A 20,383-nucleotide genomic window follows, 5' to 3' on the forward strand; every position below is an offset into this window, starting at 1 on the left:
GTGCAAGTCCACAATTCTCTTCCTGATATCTTGGCTGATTTCTTTTGATTTTCCCATGATGTTACACAAAGAAGCAGTGTGTTTCAGGTGTGCCTTAAAATACATCCACAGGTGTGCTTCTAATTAACTCAAATGTTGTCAATAAACCTATCAGAGGCTTCTAAAGACATGACATCATCATCTGGGCTTTCCCAAATTGTTTAAAGGCATAGTAATCTTAGTGTATGTAAACTTCTGACTCTCAAGAAAATAATAAAAAAAATGTCTAAAAAAATTATCTCTCTCATTATTCTGGCATTTAGCAAATAGAAATAATTTTGGTAATCCTAATTGACCAAAAACAGGAAAAGTTTAATCTGATTTAATGTTAGACGGTGAGAAAAAAAAAGTTTTTGTGCCTTTTTATATAGTGTATGTAAATTTCTGGTTTCAACTGTAATATTATCATACTGTTAAACACAGTGGATGGCTCTTGTTGAGACATGGAAGCTTTACTTTGAAATGCTCACTTTTCCCAATGCTCAAAAATTCCATGAAATGAAGAAAACAAAATAAAGGAATTGAAACCAACAAAAATCGGACCCTGTTTTTTAAAATATTCTTATTCTTTTTTCCCGTTTTTGTGACCAAAACAAAAAAACAAAAAAAAAAACCAGAAAAACAGATTGTTTTTCCATTTTTGGTCAAAAACAAAAAAAAAGGAATTACAACAGTTTCTCCCATATTTTCAGTCTGGTTTCAACCTGACATTCCAGAAAGTACACTGACTGTCAGGATATCAGGCGAGACCTGGGCGAGTTAAAACAGATCCAGAGAGGAAGGCGCGCTCTTTTAGCAGATCAGTAAAATTATTGATGACCACTAAAAACCAGATTATCCACCAAATCTTTGTTCAGTTAATCAAACAAAGACTGACTCATTGATTGAGCCTCATTTCAAATCTTATTGATGATTCACAAGGCATTCTGGGATTCTGGGTTTGTGTGCACCTCAGGGAAAATGTTGGGAACCATGGAGTCCTATCACAAACGTCAGGCTGTAAAGCAGTCTACACTTGGTTCTATTTTCAGAATCTGCTGTAGGTCAAGTAGAGATGAAGTACAGGCCGTAGTCTGGACACCTCTGTGTTAATCTGTTTATCCATTTTATGTTGTATTTATCATTTGGGTGGATTACTGGTATAATCTCACAGGACATAAATAAATAAATGGAGTAAACAGATCCCTGTGTGCATCGGTTGGTTAACTCAGCAATAACCTGAGTCCAGACCTGATTCCTGTTTCCTTCAGAGAGATTCACTAAGGACAACATCGAGCCTCTTGTTCTGCTTGAATGATAAAATTATTCATGCTTTTGTTTTCTCCTCAGCTTGTTTTGTGTTCAGCCTGTTTTTCCCTCAGCGTGGGGGAACAGACACCAAGCGCTGCCAGCCAGCCACACACTTGTCTTTGCATCCATCATTCAAAAATTGGAACGATGGTGACAGCAGAGCCGCGCCATAAACCGCTCAGCAGCAGTGACAAACTTTACTAGAGGGTTTCAACTGGTGGATCGGGACCCAAAAGTGGACCACAGAGCTGTTTCCAGTGGGTCGTGAATGTGGATTGCTTGAGAAAAAAGCTCATCATGGACACATATCTATACATTTACTTTTGTATGTTATTCAGTGAAAACAAGATAATGCTGGATGTTTACAAGATTTTGTCTACATATTATGCAAAAAAGAAAACCTTTTCAGGCTTTTCTAACATAAATATGTGCCCCTGTCCACAATCCCCCCAAGAATCAGAAAAATCCCCCCACCCCCTTCTCCACCTTTCAGAAAAGACGTTCTCAAATTTTCCCCTCATGACATCATGTGGGGAGTTAGCCCCACCCCCAGGTTTGGTTGGAAGAAAGTTCCGCCCTCTTCTCTTTATCTTCCTCTCAGCTGGCAGCTGATCCATTAAGCCACATCCAATTCCTCAGAGGGGCGGAGTCAGGGGCGGAGTCAGACAGCTACAAACATTTAAAGCCACAGACACAGGAATGCCTCTTCCTGAGCAGACCTGAAACAGAGACAAGAATCCAATACTGAAGTGTTTTTCCAGCAACAAACTTCACAGGCATGTTTTGGGGACCTCTGAAATTGATATAAACATGTCTTAATCGTCTCCTTTTTCCTTTGATAAAGTAATTTTGCAGTAATTTCCATGCTAGCTTGGAGAACAAAATGCATGCTTGCATTGAGGATGTAAAATGTTTGCTTCATCATCTTAAGTTCCATCAAGGGTCCAGACTGCAGCATTTTTCATTTACTAAACTTGTGCAATTGAAAATTTTTAGAACACTTATGTCTCACTATGGAGGTGGTGGGTCCTGATGCTTGACCAGTGGCTTCATACAGTTCAATTAGGAGGCCATACAGACAAGCCAAGGAACGATCGTCCAACCCCGTTTTTGGAGGGTACTACGTCATCGACTGCCTTCAGAGGACCGTTGTCATGTCGAGGATCCTCAAAATCTTTCCAAGGACTGGGTCCTTCAAACAGAAAATTTACAAGGATGCACATATGTATCTTCTGCTTGCAGATTAGCAATGTGCACTGTTTTCCTTCTTTTAAAAAATATAAACAGCACAATATCAGGAGGAAGCCAGGCCCTCGAGTGTCCAGTACACCTTTATAAGTCCTGTTTCAACTGTGAATGTTATCACAATTCTATGGCATCAAAGTAAAGCTGGATGCACCATAGAATATAATTATATAATCACCCTAAAGAGCCATGTATTCACATATATTTTCCCATGATAACATGAAAATTACGTTGTAATCTCGAGATAGTGACAAAATAAGTCGAGATCATGAGAAGACAGAAATTATTCGTTATCATGAGAAAACTCAGTAAATAAAAAGCTCTATGTGAAAACATGGCCCTTTAGGGCTTCTGTACATGATGATGTGATGCTTTGCTGAGCTAAAGTTCTCATTTTGAATTCTGCTGCCATGGCGTATGAGACATAATTACGCACACTCACAAGCCCAAACATGGGTAATGAGTTGCAGGGAGGACTTTGGCCTCGCCTCGGGAGGATCATTGTTTCAGAGGAAGGATCCTGGACTTTGAGAAACAGCCAGAGGCTGTGAAGTCATCACATCATGCTGCTTTCAGCCATTATGAGTTCATTCTCTTTGATAACAAACAGGTTCACTCTAATGTTATATGAATGGATGGAAATACTGTAGCTGTCAAATTTCAACGATAATCACTAAATATTCTTTGTATTTCACCATTAAAAATTAGTATTAAAGGAAAAAAAGGGCAGTTTAGCCATCATTTGAATGCAAGTGAGCTGAGATCAGTGCTTCATGTAGGCCCAATGTGTTCACATTTCATGGAATTTTTATTTTTTCATGACTTAATTTTAAGGATAGAGAAATGTTTTTGTTGCTCTCAGATTTTTTTTCCTTTTTTTGGAGTAGGCCTCCTGCCACCATTGAAAAATGCGGCTGCTATAGAAAAAAAAAGTCACTTTCAGAATATTTGAACTGACAGTTTTTAAATGACACTGCTCACAGTGCCTCTTTACCACATACAGATCCAGATCCAGATCTAGGTTCACAGAGGACAGACGATGAGGTAAAAACACTGAAGGTTGAGTGAATCACTGACAGGTTGCTACGGGAAACCATGGATGAAAAGAGTCAGAATGTTTCACATTTTCAAGGATGCAGATTTATTGACTGACAGTTTAGATGAGAGAATATTCTGGAAGAGGAAGCTGCTTTCAACTGACTGTGAAGCTCAGCTCAGCTCAGCCTAATCAATACTGTTATTACAGCTCAGCCTAATCAATACTGTCATTACAGCTCAGCCTAATCAATACTGTTATTACAGCTCAGCCTAATCAATACTGTTATTACAGCTCAGCCTAATCAATACTGTTATTACAGCTCAGCCTAATCAATACTGTTATTACAGCTCAGCCTAACCAAAACTGTTATTACAGCTCAGTCTAATCAATACTGTTATAACAGCTCAGCTCAGCCTAATCAATACTGTGATTACAGCTCAGCCTAATCAATACTGTTATTACAGCTCAGCCTAATCAAAACTGTTATTACAGCTCAGCCTAATCAATACTGTCATTACAGCTCAGCCTAATCAATACTGTTATAACAGCTCAGCTCAGCCTAATCAATACTGTTATTACAGCTCAGCCTAATCAATACTGTCATTACAGCTCAGCCTAATCAATATTGTTATTACAGCTCAGCTCAGCCTAATCAATACTGTTATTACAGCTCAGCGTAATCAATACTGTTATTACAGCTCAGCCTAATCAATACTGTTATTACAGCTGAGCCTAATCAAAACTGTTATTACAGCTCAGCCTAATCAATACTGTTATTACAGCTCAGCCTAATCAATACTGTTATAACAGCTCAGCTCAGCCTAATCAATACTGTTATTACAGCTCAGCCTTATCAATACTGTTATTACAGCTCAGCCTAATCAATATTGTTATTACAGCTCAGCCTAATCAATACTGTTATTACAGCTCAGCCTGATCAAAACTGTTAATAAAGCTCAGCCTAATCAATACTGTTATTACAGCTGAGCCTAATCAAAACTGTTATTACAGCTCAGCCTAATCAATACTGTTATTACAGCTCAGCCTAATCAATACTGTTATTACAGCTCAGCCTAATCAATACTATTATTACAGCTCAGCCTTATCAATACTTTTATCACAGCTAAGCCTAATCAATACTGTTATTACAGCTCAGCCTTATCAATACTGTTATTACAGCTCAGCTTAATCAATACTGTTATTACAGCTCAGCCTAATCAATACTGTTATTAAAGCTCAGCTTAATCAATACTGTTATTACAGCTCAGCCTAATCAATACTGTTATTACAGCTCAGCCTAATCAATACTACTATTACAGCTCAGCTCAGCCTAATTAATACTGTTATTACAGCTCAGCCTTATCAATACTGTTATTACAGCTCAGCCTAATCAATACTGTTATTACAGCTCAGCTTAATCAATACTGTTATTACAGCTCAGCATTATCAATACTGTTATTACAGCTCAGCCTAATCAATACTGTTATTACAGCTGAGCCTAATCAAAACTGTTATTACAGCTCAGCCTAATCAATACTGTTATTACAGCTCAGCCTAATCAATACTGTTATTACAGCTCAGCCTAATCAATACTATTATTACAGCTCAGCCTTATCAATACTTTTATCACAGCTAAGCCTAATCAATACTGTTATTACAGCTCAGCCTTATCAATACTGTTATTACAGCTCAGCCTAATCAAAACTGTTATTACAGCTCAGCCTAATCAATATTGTTATTACAGCTCAGCCTAATCAAAACTGTTATTACAGCTCAGCCTGATCAATACTGTTATTACAGCTCAGCCTAATCAAAACTGTTATTACAGCTCAGTCTAATCAATACTGTTATAACAGCTCAGCTCAGCCTAATCAATACTGTTATTACAGCTAAGCCTAATCAATACTGTTATTACAGCTCAGCCTTATCAATACTGTTATTACAGCTCAGCCTAATCAATACTGTCATTACAGCTCAGCCTAATCAATACTGTTATTACAGCTAAGCCTAATCAATACTGTTATTACAGCTCAGCCTAATCAAAACTGTTATTACAGCTCAGCCTAATCAATACTGTCATTACAGCTCAGCCTAATCAATACTGTTATTACAGCTCAGCCTAATCAATACTGTTATTACAGCTCAGCCTAATCAAAACTGTTATTACAGCTCAGCCTAATCAATACTGTCATTACAGCTCAGCCTAATCAATACTGTTATTACAGCTCAGCCTAATCAATACTGTTATTACAGCTCAGCCTAATCAAAACTGTTATTACAGCTCAGCCTAATCAATACTGTAATTACAGCTCAGCCTAATCAATACTGTTATAACAGCTCAGCTCAGCCTAATCAATACTGTTATTACAGCTCAGCCTAATCAATACTGTTATTACAGCTCAGCCTAATCAATACTGTTATTACAGCTCAGCCTAATCAATACTGTTATTACAGCTCAGCCTAATCAAAACTGTTATTACAGCTCAGCTTAATCAATACTGTTATTACAGCTCAGCCTTATCAATACTCTTATTACAGCTCAGCTTAATCAATACTGGTATTACAGCTCAGCCTAATCAATACTGTTATTAAAGCTCAGCTTAATCAATACTGTTATTACAGCTCAGCCTAATCAATACTGTTATTACAGCTCAGCCTAATCAATACTGTTATTACAGCTCAGCCTAATCAAAACTGTTATTACAGCTCAGCTTAATCAATACTGTTATTACAGCTCAGCCTTATCAATACTATTATTACAGCTCAGCCTAATCAATACTGTCATTACAGCTCAGCCTAATCAATACTGTTATTACAGCTCAGCCTAATCAAAACTGTTATTAAAGCTCAGCTTAATCAATACTGTTATTACAGCTCAGCCTTATCAATACTCTTATTACAGCTCAGCCTAATCAATACTGTCATTACAGCTCAGCCTAATCAATACTGTTATTAAAGCTCAGCTTAATCAATACTGTTATTACAGCTCAGCCTTGTCAATACTGTTATTACAGCTCAGCCTAATCAATACTGTTATTACAGCTCAGCCTAATCAATACTGTTATAACAGCTCAGCTCAGCCTAATCAATACTGTTATTACAGCTCAGCCTTATCAATACTGTTATTACAGCTCAGCCTAATCAATATTGTTATTACAGCTCAGCCTAATCAATACTGTTATTACAGCTCAGCCTGATCAAAACTGTTAATAAAGCTCAGCCTAATCAATACTGTTATTACAGCTGAGCCTAATCAAAACTGTTATTACAGCTCAGCCTAATCAATACTGTTATTACAGCTCAGCCTAATCAATACTGTTATTACAGCTCAGCCTAATCAATACTATTATTACAGCTCAGCCTTATCAATACTTTTATCACAGCTAAGCCTAATCAATACTGTTATTACAGCTCAGCCTTATCAATACTGTTATTACAGCTCAGCTTAATCAATACTGTTATTACAGCTCAGCCTAATCAATACTGTTATTACAGCTCAGCCTAATCAATACTACTATTACAGCTCAGCTCAGCCTAATTAATACTGTTATTACAGCTCAGCCTTATCAATACTGTTATTACAGCTCAGCCTAATCAATACTGTTATTACAGCTCAGCTTAATCAATACTGTTATTACAGCTCAGCATTATCAATACTGTTATTACAGCTCAGCCTAATCAATACTGTTATTACAGCTCAGCCTAATCAATACTACTATTACAGCTCAGCTCAGCCTAATTAATACTGTTATTACAGCTCAGCCTAATCAATACTGTTATTACAGCTCAGCCTAATCAATACTGTTATTACAGCTCAGCCTAATCAATACTGTTATTACAGCTCAGCTTAATCAATACTGTTATTACAGCTCAGCCTAATCAATACTGTTATTACAGCTCAGCCTAATCAATACTGTTATTACAGCTCAGCCTAATCAATACTGTTATTACAGCTCAGCCTAATCAATACTGTTATTACAGCTCAGCCTAATCAATACTGTTATTACAGCTCAGCCTAATCAATACTGTTATTACAGCTCAGCCTAATCAATACTGTTATTACAGCTCAGCCTAATCAATACTGTTATAACAGCTCAGCTCAGCCTAATCAATACTGTTATTACAGCTCAGCCTAATCAATACTTTTATTACAGCTCAGCCTAATCAATACTGTTATTACAGCTCAGCCTTATCAATATTGTTATTACAGCTCAGCCTAATCAATACTGTTATTACAGCTCAGCCTAATCAATACTCCTATTACAGTTCAGCTTAATCAACATTGTTATTACAGCTCAGCCTTATCAATACTGTTATTACAGCTCAGCCTAATCAATACTGTTATTACAGCTGAGCCTAATCAAAACTGTTATTACAGCTCAGCCTAATCAATACTGTTATTACAGCTCAGCCTAATCAATACTGTTATTACAGCTCAGCCTAATCAATACTGTTATTACAGCTCAGCCTTATCAATACTCCTATTACAGTTCAGCTTAATCAACATTGTTATTACAGCTCAGCCTTATCAATACTGTTATTACAGCTCAGCCTAATCAAAACTGTTATTACAGCTCAGCCTAATCAATATTGTTATTACAGCTCAGCCTAATCAAAACTGTTATTACAGCTCAGCCTGATCAATACTGTTATTACAGCTCAGCCTAATCAAAACTGTTATTACAGCTCAGTCTAATCAATACTGTTATAACAGCTCAGCCTAATCAATACTTTTATTACAGCTCAGCCTAATCAACATTGTTATTACAGCTCAGCCTTATCAATACTGTTATTACAGCTCAGCTTAATCAATACTGTTATTACAGCTCAGCCTAATCAATACTGTTATTAAAGCTCAGCTTAATCAATACTGTTATTACAGCTGAGCCTAATCAATACTTTTATTACAGCTCAGCCTTGTCAATACTGTTATTACAGCTCAGCCTAATCAATACTGTTATTACAGCTCAGCCTAATCAATACTGTTATTACAGCTCAGCCTAATCAATACTGTTATTACAGCTCAGCCTAATCAATACTGTCATTACAGCTCAGCCTAATCAATACTGTTATTACAGCTCAGCCTAATCAATACTGTTATTACAGCTCAGCCTAATCAATACTGTTATTACAGCTCAGCCTAATCAATACTGTTATTACAGCTCAGCCTAATCAATACTGTTATAACAGCTCAGCTCAGCCTAATCAATACTGTTATTACAGCTCAGCCTAATCAATACTGTTATTACAGCTCAGCCTAATCAATACTGTTATTACAGCTCAGCCTAATCAATACTGTTATTACAGCTCAGCCTAATCAAAACTGTTATTACAGCTCAGCTTAATCAATACTGTTATTACAGCTCAGCCTAATCAATACTCTTATTACAGCTCAGCTTAATCAATACTGTTATTACAGCTCAGCCTAATCAATACTGTTATTAAAGCTCAGCTTAATCAATACTGTTATTACAGCTCAGCCTAATCAATACTGTTATTACAGCTCAGCCTAATCAATACTCTTATTACAGCTCAGCTTAATCAAAACTGTTATTAAAGCTCAGCTTAATCAATACTGTTATTACAGCTCAGCCTTATCAATACTATTATTACAGCTCAGCTTAATCAATACTGTCATTACAGCTCAGCCTAATCAATACTGTTATTACAGCTCAGCCTAATCAATACTGTTATTACAGCTCAGCCTAATCAAAACTGTTATTAAAGCTCAGCTTAATCAATACTGTTATTACAGCTCAGCCTTATCAATACTCTTATTACAGCTCAGCCTAATCAATACTGTCATTACAGCTCAGCCTAATCAATACTGTTATTAAAGCTCAGCTTAATCAATACTGTTATTACAGCTCAGCCTTATCAATACTGTTATTACAGCTCAGCCTAATCAATACTGTCATTACAGCTCAGCCTAATCAATACTGTTATTACAGCTAAGCCTAATCAATACTGTTATTACAGCTCAGCCTAATCAAAACTGTTATTACAGCTCAGCCTAATCAATACTGTCATTACAGCTCAGCCTAATCAATACTGTTATTACAGCTCAGCCTAATCAATACTGTTATTACAGCTCAGCCTAATCAAAACTGTTATTACAGCTCAGCCTAATCAATACTGTCATTACAGCTCAGCCTAATCAATACTGTTATTACAGCTCAGCCTAATCAATACTGTTATTACAGCTCAGCCTAATCAAAACTGTTATTACAGCTCAGCTCAGCCTAATCAATACTGTTATTACAGCTCAGCCTAATCAATACTGTTATTACAGCTCAGCCTAATCAATACTGTTATTACAGCTCAGCCTAATCAATACTGTTATTACAGCTCAGCCTAATCAATACTGTTATTACAGCTCAGCCTAATCAATACTGTTATTACAGCTCAGCCTAATCAATACTGTTATTACAGCTCAGCCTAATCAAAACTGTTATTACAGCTCAGCTTAATCAATACTGTTATTACAGCTCAGCCTTATCAATACTCTTATTACAGCTCAGCTTAATCAATACTGGTATTACAGCTCAGCCTAATCAATACTGTTATTAAAGCTCAGCTTAATCAATACTGTTATTACAGCTCAGCCTAATCAATACTGTTATTACAGCTCAGCCTAATCAATACTCTTATTACAGCTCAGCTTAATCAAAACTGTTATTAAAGCTCAGCTTAATCAATACTGTTATTACAGCTCAGCCTTATCAATACTATTATTACAGCTCAGCTTAATCAATACTGTCATTACAGCTCAGCCTAATCAATACTGTTATTACAGCTCAGCCTAATCAATACTGTTATTACAGCTCAGCCTAATCAAAACTGTTATTAAAGCTCAGCTTAATCAATACTGTTATTACAGCTCAGCCTTATCAATACTCTTATTACAGCTCAGCCTAATCAATACTGTCATTACAGCTCAGCCTAATCAATACTGTTATTAAAGCTCAGCTTAATCAATACTGTTATTACAGCTCAGCCTAATCAATACTGTTATTACAGCTCAGCCTAATCAATACTGTTATTAAAGCTCAGCTTAATCAATACTGTTATTACAGCTCAGCCTAATCAATACTGTTATTACAGCTCAGCCTTATCAATACTCTTATTACAGTTCAGCCTAATCAATACTGTTATTAGAGCTCAGCCTAATCAATACTGGTATTACAGCTCAGTCTAATCAATACTCTTATTACAGTTCAGCCTAATCAATACTCTTATTACAGCTCAGCTTAATCAATACTGTTATTACAGCTCAGCCTAATCAATACTGTTATTAAAGCTCAGCTTAATCAATACTGTTATTACAGCTCAGCCTAATCAATACTGTTATTACAGCTCAGCCTTATCAATTCTCTTATTACAGTTCAGCCTAATCAATACTGTTATTAGAGCTCAGCCTAATCAATACTGGTATTACAGCTCAGTCTAATCAATACTCTTATTACAGTTCAGCCTAAGCAATACTCTTATTACAGTTCAGCCTAATCAATACTGGTATTACAGCTCAATCTAACCAATACTCTTATTACAGTTCAGCCTAGTCAATACTGTTATTACAGCTCAGCCTAATCAATACTGTTATTACAGCTCAGCCTAATCAATACTGTTATTACAGCTCAGCTTAATCAATACTGTTATTACAGCTCAGCCTAATCAATACCGGTATTACAGCTCAGCCTAATCAATACTGTCATTACAGCTCAGCCTAATCAATACTGTTATTACAGCTCAGCCTAATCAATACTGTTATTACAGCTCAGCCTAATCAAAACTGTTATTACAGCTCAGCCTAATCAATACTGTCATTACAGCTCAGCCTAATCAATACTGTTATTACAGCTCAGCCTAATCAATACTGTTATTACAGCTCAGCCTAATCAAAACTGTTATTACAGCTCAGCCTAATCAATACTGTAATTACAGCTCAGCCTAATCAATACTGTTATAACAGCTCAGCTCAGCCTAATCAATACTGTTATTACAGCTCAGCCTAATCAATACTGTTATTACAGCTCAGCCTAATCAATACTGTTATTACAGCTCAGCCTAATCAAAACTGTTATTAAAGCTCAGCTTAATCAATACTGTTATTACAGCTCAGCCTTATCAATACTCTTATTACAGCTCAGCTTAATCAATACTGGTATTACAGCTCAGCCTAATCAATACTGTTATTAAAGCTCAGCTTAATCAATACTGTTATTACAGCTCAGCCTAATCAATACTGTTATTACAGCTCAGCCTAATCAATACTCTTATTACAGCTCAGCTTAATCAAAACTGTTATTAAAGCTCAGCTTAATCAATACTGTTATTACAGCTCAGCCTTATCAATACTATTATTACAGCTCAGCTTAATCAATACTGTCATTACAGCTCAGCCTAATCAATACTGTCATTACAGCTCAGCCTAATCAATACTGTTATTACAGCTCAGCCTTATCAATACTCTTATTACAGCTCAGCCTAATCAATACTGTCATTACAGCTCAGCCTAATCAATACTGTTATTAAAGCTCAGCTTAATCAATACTGTTATTACAGCTCAGCCTAATCAATACTGTTATTACAGCTCAGCCTAATCAATACTCTTATTACAGCTCAGCTTAATCAATACTGTTATTACAGCTCAGCCTAATCAATACTGTTATTACAGCTCAGCCTTATCAATACTCTTATTACAGTTCAGCCTAATCAATACTGTTATTAGAGCTCAGCCTGATCAATACTGGTATTACAGCTCAGTCTAATCAATACTCTTATTACAGTTCAGCCTAATCAATACTCTTATTACAGCTCAGCTTAATCAATACTGTTATTACAGCTCAGCCTAATCAATACTGTTATTAAAGCTCAGCTTAATCAATACTGTTATTACAGCTCAGCCTAATCAATACTGTTATTACAGCTCAGCCTTATCAATTCTCTTATTACAGTTCAGCCTAATCAATACTGTTATTAGAGCTCAGCCTAATCAATACTGGTATTACAGCTCAGTCTAATCAATACTCTTATTACAGTTCAGCCTAAGCAATACTCTTATTACAGTTCAGCCTAATCAATACTGGTATTACAGCTCAGTCTAATCAATACTCTTATTACAGTTCAGCCTAGTCAATACTGTTATTACAGCTCAGCCTAATCAATACTGTTATTACAGCTCAGCCTAATCAATACTGTTATTACAGTTCAGCCTAGTCAATACTGTTATTACAGCTCAGCCTAATCAATACTCTTATTACAGTTCAGCCTAGTCAATACTGTTATTACAGCTCAGCCTAATCAATACTGTTATTACAGCTCAGCTTAATCAATACTGTTATTACAGCTCAGCCTAATCAATACCGGTATTACAGCTCAACTTAATCAATACCAATTTTTACTTATACTTCTTATTGATACCCTTATTAATACATCTTGTTAATACCATTATTGATACCTCTTTTAGATAGCCTTATCGATACTTTTTATCGATACCCTTATCGATACCCTTATTGATACTTCTTATCAATAACCTTATTGATCCTTTTTGATACCCTTATCGATACTAATTATTGATACCCTTACTTACTAACTTACTAACAAGGATGTAGTGATTAGCTTGGACGTAGCTATAGAGTAGCAGAACTGGACCACATGAACCATTAGTGACCGAGGCCAGATAAAGTTCCTGCAAGTCGGCATTCCGGTGGTTGAGAAAAATTGATACAAAGTTGTTTTCTTCACAAAGATCATTTTTCATTTTTTCTCATTTCATGCAAGTCCAACATTTAAACTACTCATTCGATGAAAAAAGTAACACAAATGTGATATTTAAAAGCGTTAATTTTGTGTTTTAAAATGCCCTCTTTTCGTAGTTTCAGCGGGGAGATTGAGGGGAGGGGAAAGCGAAACTGCGGGGTGATAATTGGCCTCTCAGTCTGCGATTGTTCCCAGTTTCGCCCATTGAGATGGACAATAACAAACACCGCATGGCTCAAATGCCACCCCTCTCGGCACGTAACTACAGCTGTTTCTAGTTATCACCTTTATCAACAAGCCTCAAGATGCACCCTGCAGCCAAGAAAAGAAGAGACGATGAAGAAGCAGCAAGAATTATCAACAGACTTGGGATGACTTCAGGATCACTCAACAGGGCAAGTTTGATGAAGGCAGATTTCCTGTGGGAATATTTTGATGAGCGTCACTAGTCCGATTCAGAAGCTTGGTTTGGGTGGACTTTATGTAAATGTGGCTCTATTGTTCACGCCCATTACCTGGCCTGCCTGAAGGTAAGAGACGTCCTGAAACTTTGAGCCTGTTTTTCTCAGAACAAACAGGAACTAGAAGTTAACATTCATATGAGCATATCTTTGTAAAATATGCTCAAATTAAGGTGTATGATACATCATTTGAAAGCTTGGAATCCATGCTTTCATAATGTGTAAAAATCTCAAAAACGACCTCGGACGACCTGCAGGAGTTTTTACCAACTTTGGTCACATATTTGTTTATCAGAAAGAGCAAGGAACCCCAGTGAAAGCTTTTCAAAACTTCTCTTCTCCTGCCTCGGCATGAGTTTGGGATTGTAAGCGTTTATGGTGCGTTCTATCTAATCTCGAAGCTCAGAAATTCCAAGTATATTTCTTTAAAAAATGTGCCCTGAACACAGAATTCCAGTTTTGAAAGTCGAAAGCAACCCCCACAGCCCCAGTTACGAGCTCATAGTAAATGGAACACATTTAACTTGGTTATGACGTCATTCCCTGCTCCAGCATCTGCGATCAAAGGAAAAGTTGAACTGTAAGCAGGTATAATGGCCGCCGCCAGGTAATCTAGTTTTATCAGAACTGGACCACATTTATTTATTAAAACAAGAGCAGAGCCACACTGAAACCTTGGTGGAGAAGATGTTTTATACTTCTATCCACTGGCCTCTGCAGTTTGCTCCACTAGTAATCTGGTCAACACCTAAAAGCCTGCTCTGAAGCCTCTGTTCAAATGCACAGGTAAACGTCAGCTGAGATTTTTTTCAGTTTTCTCAAGGGACTGCAAAAAGTTTTACACTGAAATCAAAACAGTTTATTTTCTTGATATTTATTTTGTAAGTTTCATGACATAGACCTCTAACATCGTATTAGAGAGAAAATTAAAGTCAAGAGAAAAACAAAACCGTACATCAACTCTGTTTAGTCTTAAAGTGCACATGAGCTGGTTACAGTAGGAAACGTACCTGATGCATGCAATATTCAACTCTAGTGGCCAAACGTTTCCTTAAAGTCAGCCAGCTGTTGGATCTGCTCACTCTGCATTGAGTGGCGCCTCCACAGCATTTTTTTGGTTTTGGGATCCCTGGGGAATACTGGTGCACAGGGTAGAAAAGGCTTTGACCCGGTAAGAACACCGTTCAATGTCTTACTGCTACCGCTCAAAGGGTAAGAAGCACAAGAAGTGACCCCGATATCAGGTATCGGAGCGTGGGGGTTGAGAGGAGGGAGGTATCCAGGGCGAGTATGGGCAATGTGATCCAGAAGGAGAGCTCCTGAACCTCTTCGCTCCAGCCCTGTCGCACCCCGTCTTGGGACAAAGCTCTCCAACGACTCCCTGGACGCTGACAGAGTTGAAGATCCACTGTTGACCAACTTGTTCTTCTCTGGTCCTGCTCCTGTCCCACCAACACTCTTAGAGGAATTATCTCGGCTGCCAAACTGCTGTAACTGAGAATCAGAGCTGTAGTGGTCAATACCGATGTTCCTCCGACTGACCACGTTCTGCAGAGAGTCTTGGAGCAAGTTGGGGTGGGAAGCAGAATGAGGTGAACTTGCCGCGCTGTCGTAGGACATCTTCCGACAAAAAACCCTTCTTCCACCTCCTCCTCTAATCTCATTTCCTGACATGTTTTCCAATGTCCTCAGAAGTCCCGATGGGTCTTTGACATCTATGCTGTGGTGGCGTGAGACAGCTGGAGATCGCCCATGGCAGGCAAGTCCATTGACTCTGAAGGACAACTCTTCCTCAGGTGTTATTTCTGCCGGCTCTTCGGTTAAAGATGAGGCCTGGCTCTGCTGGAGTAACAAGGACGGACTTTTGGACCACTGCTCAGACTGTAACCTCTGCAGGTTAAGGCGTTTATCCACCCCAGGAATACGTAAAGGACTTGGGTGTTGGATCGGGGAGCTTGGGCGGGATGTAATTAAGCTAGGACTTGAGCCTAAACACTGGGGGTCCCTGAGGCCAAGAAGGGGGCTTCCAGGCTGGGGGGAAGCACTTGCAGAAGAGCCTTGTGGAGGAGTTCGTAGCTGGAACTCATAGGGCCACATGCAAGAAGATGCTGAGGTGTAATGCATTCGGTCCTCAAGATCAGGAGGTGGAGGGACATTGAGGTACTGCTTTGTCATCTGATGGCCAGTCGGCAGTTTGTTGGTGGTGATGATGATGACCTCTTTACCCTTTGCTTTACAGGCATCCAGGAGGACCCTCAGGATGTCTCTGTTTCCTGAATTGACAGCGTAAACCAAAGCTGACAAACCTGTGTGATCCTCAAGAGTCGGATCAGCTCCACTGCTCAGAAGAAGGGACAGAATCTCAGCTCCAGCTTGTTCCAGACATGCGTGCATCAGGGCCGTTTTCCCCGTCTTATCCTGGATGTTTGGATCAGCACCATTTTCTAGAAGATACCTGTTGGGAATAAAGGTTAGAGTGAAACATCTGGAGAAAAACAAGCCATTCTAAACAACAAAACATGCTTCTGAGAGGCTTTTTGCACCTTCATGATTTCACACGTATGTATGTTTTCAATAAATCTAATCTAATCTTTCCTGTCAGACAGCCTTGGAGGGCATGGCTGCAAGAGCACAAAAAGTAAACCTAAGCTTAATAAGTAAAATAAACCTTTTTCTGCTGAGCAAAACGGAACATGTTAATATTTTCTTAAAAACATGGGTGTCAAACTCAAGGCCCGGGCGCCAAATGAGGCTTGCATTGCAGTTTTACCCAGCCCGCAAGATCACATCTTAATAAGAACTGGCCTGCTGCTATGAGGTCTGCAGATTTCCTGCAGTGTAAAAATGTAAATGTAACCTTGAAGATAAAAAAAAATCCTTGTCACAAAAATCTGAAAAAGTAGAGAGTAGAAATAATAAGATAAAAAGTCAGGAATGAGGGAAAGAAATTAATTTGTGTTTTCATTTCGTATTTTCATTTTGCATCCCAAGATTGTGACTGAAACTTAAGATTTCAAAGTTTTATTTCATATTTTGACCCTTAAAATTCATAAGTCTGGCCTTTTCTTCATATTGTGACCTTTGAGATTCACAGGATTTCATTTTAAATCAAATCTTGACCTTTTAAAATCCCAACTTTGACTTTTAATCCCATATTTTCACTTTTTAAACACCTGATCAAGAATTTTATCTCATATTTGACCTTTTAGAGTCACAGTTTTGAATTTCGTCTTCTATTTTGACTTTTTAAACTCTTGATTTTGCAATTTATCTCATATATTTACCTTTTAAAAACCTTACTTTGACTTTTAATTTTGTATTTTGACCTTTAGGACTGATCAAGTTGGCTTTTTATCTTAGATTTTGAGCTTTTAAACCCATTTATTTATTTATTTAGCATGCATTTAACATGGACACACAGTAACATTGATACTATGATATCAAATCATTTTGATTTTTTTTAAATTAAAAATCTTAATCATTTATCATCACTGTTTAATTTCCCCAAAATTGAATTACCTGTGAAAACATGGTTGACAGTTTTTGGTTAAATCTTGACCCTGTTAGGCCCTCAGGTCAGACCTAAATTCAGATTTCGGCCCCTGCTGTGACTGAGTTTGACGACCCTGCCTGAAAAGCTTTTTACCTTTCCAAACTAGCTAGTAGCTAAAATGACCTTGAGTTTAAATGTCATGAGAGCAGTTGGTTAAAATAACATGACCGGTAAAGAAAACAAAAAAAAAAGAAATCAAGTAAAATAAAATGTGAAAGTGGCTAATAAATGGCCTGATGTGTTAATGAAAGGTGTAAACAGCCTTAAAGAACCAAAGGAGTATCCTGATAGAACATACCGGACCATCTTCTGCTTCGGTACACTCTGAGAATCTGTATGGTGGGTCTTGCAGGCCACCATTAGCGGTGTCTCACCCTGTTCATTGCTCTCATTTATGTAGGCCCCGCCCTCCAAAAGAAGGCGGGTCAGACGTAGACGAGACAAATAGACAGCCTTCAGCAGAGAGTTGCCGTCAGTTCGGACTTCTGTTGACTCGTCCATCATGAGGATCTCAACTTCCAGTTAATCCAGCTTCAGTCTCTTTGATTCACTGGATCATCCAAACGCCGTCTACTTCCTGGAAACAGAGAAAGAGAAACACTGAATTCTCAAGAGTAGATTGTCAGGTGGGCACATATGTCACGATTCACATCAGCGATCCAGGTACACTTGAGTCCAAAGTCTGGTTTATACGGTCAGTGAGAACACAGCTGATCGTACCAGTGCACTGTGCAAAGTTTGATGGAAATGAAGGTGTAGTCTTGGGCAAAATACATAGAACAGTGTCACTCAACCCTGCTCAATCAAAGAGCCAAATTGTTAAAAAAAAAAAAAAAACCTTTGCAAGAGCCAAAATCTAAGTGGTGAAAATGGGTTAAAGTGGCAATAAAAATACGTTAAGGGGCGAAATGGTCAAAAAGCAGCAAAGAAGTGGCAAAAAATGGGGAGAAAAAATGGCAAAAATTGATTAAAAAATAACTTACAGGTGACAAAAATGGTAAAAAAAAACAGTACAACGTGGCAAAAAATGAGTTACTAAAATGTGAAGGAAAAATGGAAAAAGAAGGAAAAATTGAAAATAGCAAAAAGCAGGATAAACAAGGAAAAAACTAGTGAAAAATGGCAGAAATTTGTTTTAAAAAACAAGTTACAGGTGTCGAAATGGGTCAAAAACAGTGAAAATGTGGCAAAAATGAGTGAAAAGAGACAAAAATGGACAAAAGTGGCAAAAATGGGGAATAAGTGGCATTCAATGGAAAAAGGCAGCTTAACTGGGTGAGAAGGGGCAAAACATGGCCAAAAGGGGAAAAAATGAAAATAGTATTAAGCAGGACAAAAAGAAAAATGGTGAAAAGGGGCAAAAAAAGTGGCAAACTTGGGCTTAAAAAGCTGAAAAAAATTAATTAAAAGTGGCAAAAAAGGGGAAAAATTGCAAATAATAGAAATATACAGACAAAAAATAAAGGTTGACAATTTAAGCCAACTGTACAAGAATGGGACCTGAAATGTTTACTTTCTGAGGTTAAAGTTTCCCCTTTTTAAGGTTTTCTGGGGGAAAAATATTTCAAATAAAGACACAAAAGAGCCACATGTTGAGTATCACTGACATAGAAGATGTGAACTGAACCTTGCCCACTGGTCTCAATAAAACCGTCATATCGATGCGGCACGGGCCGGTTTCATCCTTTCAGCTGTAGATGTGGACGTAGGTAGAGGGTCGTTGATGGCATTTCAAAATAATGAGAAAAAAAACATATCTTTAGTCCACAAGGAGCATAAACAAATGTTGACCTGAGTGGTTGCCATGGTTGTCTCAGATTTTCAACCCAACTACGTGTTTACCTGAGTCAGGTCAGGTCTACTCAGATCCAGGCCTGGTCTCTACCAGTATACATACAGTAAGCAACATCTGGAAAAGTGTCTGGAACAGGTGAGAACATGGGACTGACTCAAGCAGTGAGACAAACCTCTACTGAAAAATACAGGAGAGTTAGATTCCCACATCAGAAATCCCACTCACCACACTGACGATCGTGTCAGACCAGTCAGTGGCCGATAGAGTCTTCATGCCACATTGTAGAACTGGGTCAGCTCACTTGGACCCTACCAGACCAAAAGAAATACTGTTCTGTGGGTAAGATGTAGTATGACGTCCCGACCCATACCACACACGCCGCACCATCAAACAGAGGGCTGCATCTTCAGACTCAGGGTTCTGTTTCTGACATATGTTGCTATACTGTCTTGTATTTTGCAGCGTTATTCTGCAGCTCTTTGCGCTCACAGTGATGACATCCTGAGAGGATGATGATGATGCATTCATAAACTGCACATAAACCCAATAATCAGAGCAGCTGCTGAGAGGATGTGAAGCAGCAGACCTTTGTCTTCTGTCTCCAGCCATCAGGACATCCTGCTTGTTTTCACTCCTGAAGCCTTTTGTGTGAGCGTCCTTGTGTTTCTTATCCACATATCAGCTGAGGTCTTGATTACAGAGACATGTTTATGCTCCAGTTTCACATCACGGAGGATCACTGAGGTTTAACATCCACACAGAAAGGAACTAGAAACGTCCTCCTGCTGGTGGCACAGGTCCTAACAGCTAACAGAGTATCAGAAACTTTTCTTCACATGCTTGGTGTCAATGAAGTGAATTTCTAGCACTTTCATTTTGAAAGTGGAGAAATGGATGTGAACTGCTTAATTTAAGGTGCTTTCCCTCTAAGGGGTCTAGTCCTGGATCCAAGTACACTTGAGCCCAAAGTCTGGTTCAGTTTGGTCGGAGTACATGCAAACATACCGGGCCTGGGGCCTACTTGGGGAGATGGTCTTTGGTGCAATTTAAGTGGAATCAACTAGAAGATCTAAAGCCTCGTATCCACAAAACCTCAACATCAGTGATAGGGGAGAGTGGGGGGAGTTGTGCCAGTTTTTACTCAAAGTGACTTTAAAGTGAGGCCATGACAGTAATGCCTCCAACTTAAGTATGTACAT

The 20,383-nt window shown here is 38.1% G+C and overlaps 1 protein-coding gene across 1 annotated transcript; it reads right to left on the minus strand.

Moving 5' to 3' along the window:
- Positions 1-14,868: 14,868 nt before the first annotated feature.
- Positions 14,869-17,890, minus strand: ankrd34bb (ankyrin repeat domain 34Bb). The gene is made up of 2 exons (XM_041786910.1): positions 17,688-17,890; positions 14,869-16,291 (listed from the first exon to the last, which is right to left on the minus strand). The coding sequence occupies exons 1-2, from the start codon at positions 17,888-17,890 to the stop codon at positions 14,869-14,871; spliced, it is 1,626 nt and encodes a 541-aa protein (XP_041642844.1).
- Between the last annotated feature and the right edge of the window lie 2,493 nt (positions 17,891-20,383).

Source organism: Cheilinus undulatus, linkage group 5, assembly GCF_018320785.1.
Source record: "Cheilinus undulatus linkage group 5, ASM1832078v1, whole genome shotgun sequence".
Classification (NCBI taxonomy): domain Eukaryota; kingdom Metazoa; phylum Chordata; class Actinopteri; order Labriformes; family Labridae; genus Cheilinus; species Cheilinus undulatus.

Bases quoted from the DNA above. Each gene is read 5' to 3' on its own strand.
- ankrd34bb (XM_041786910.1), bottom strand. From the start codon at position 17,890: ATGGACGAGTCAACAGAAGTCCGAACTGACGGCAACTCTCTGCTGAAG. The intron at 16,292-17,687 runs GTATGTTCTATC...TATTCCCAACAG, and splicing joins CCGAAGCAGAAGATGGTCCG to GTATCTTCTAGAAAATGGTG.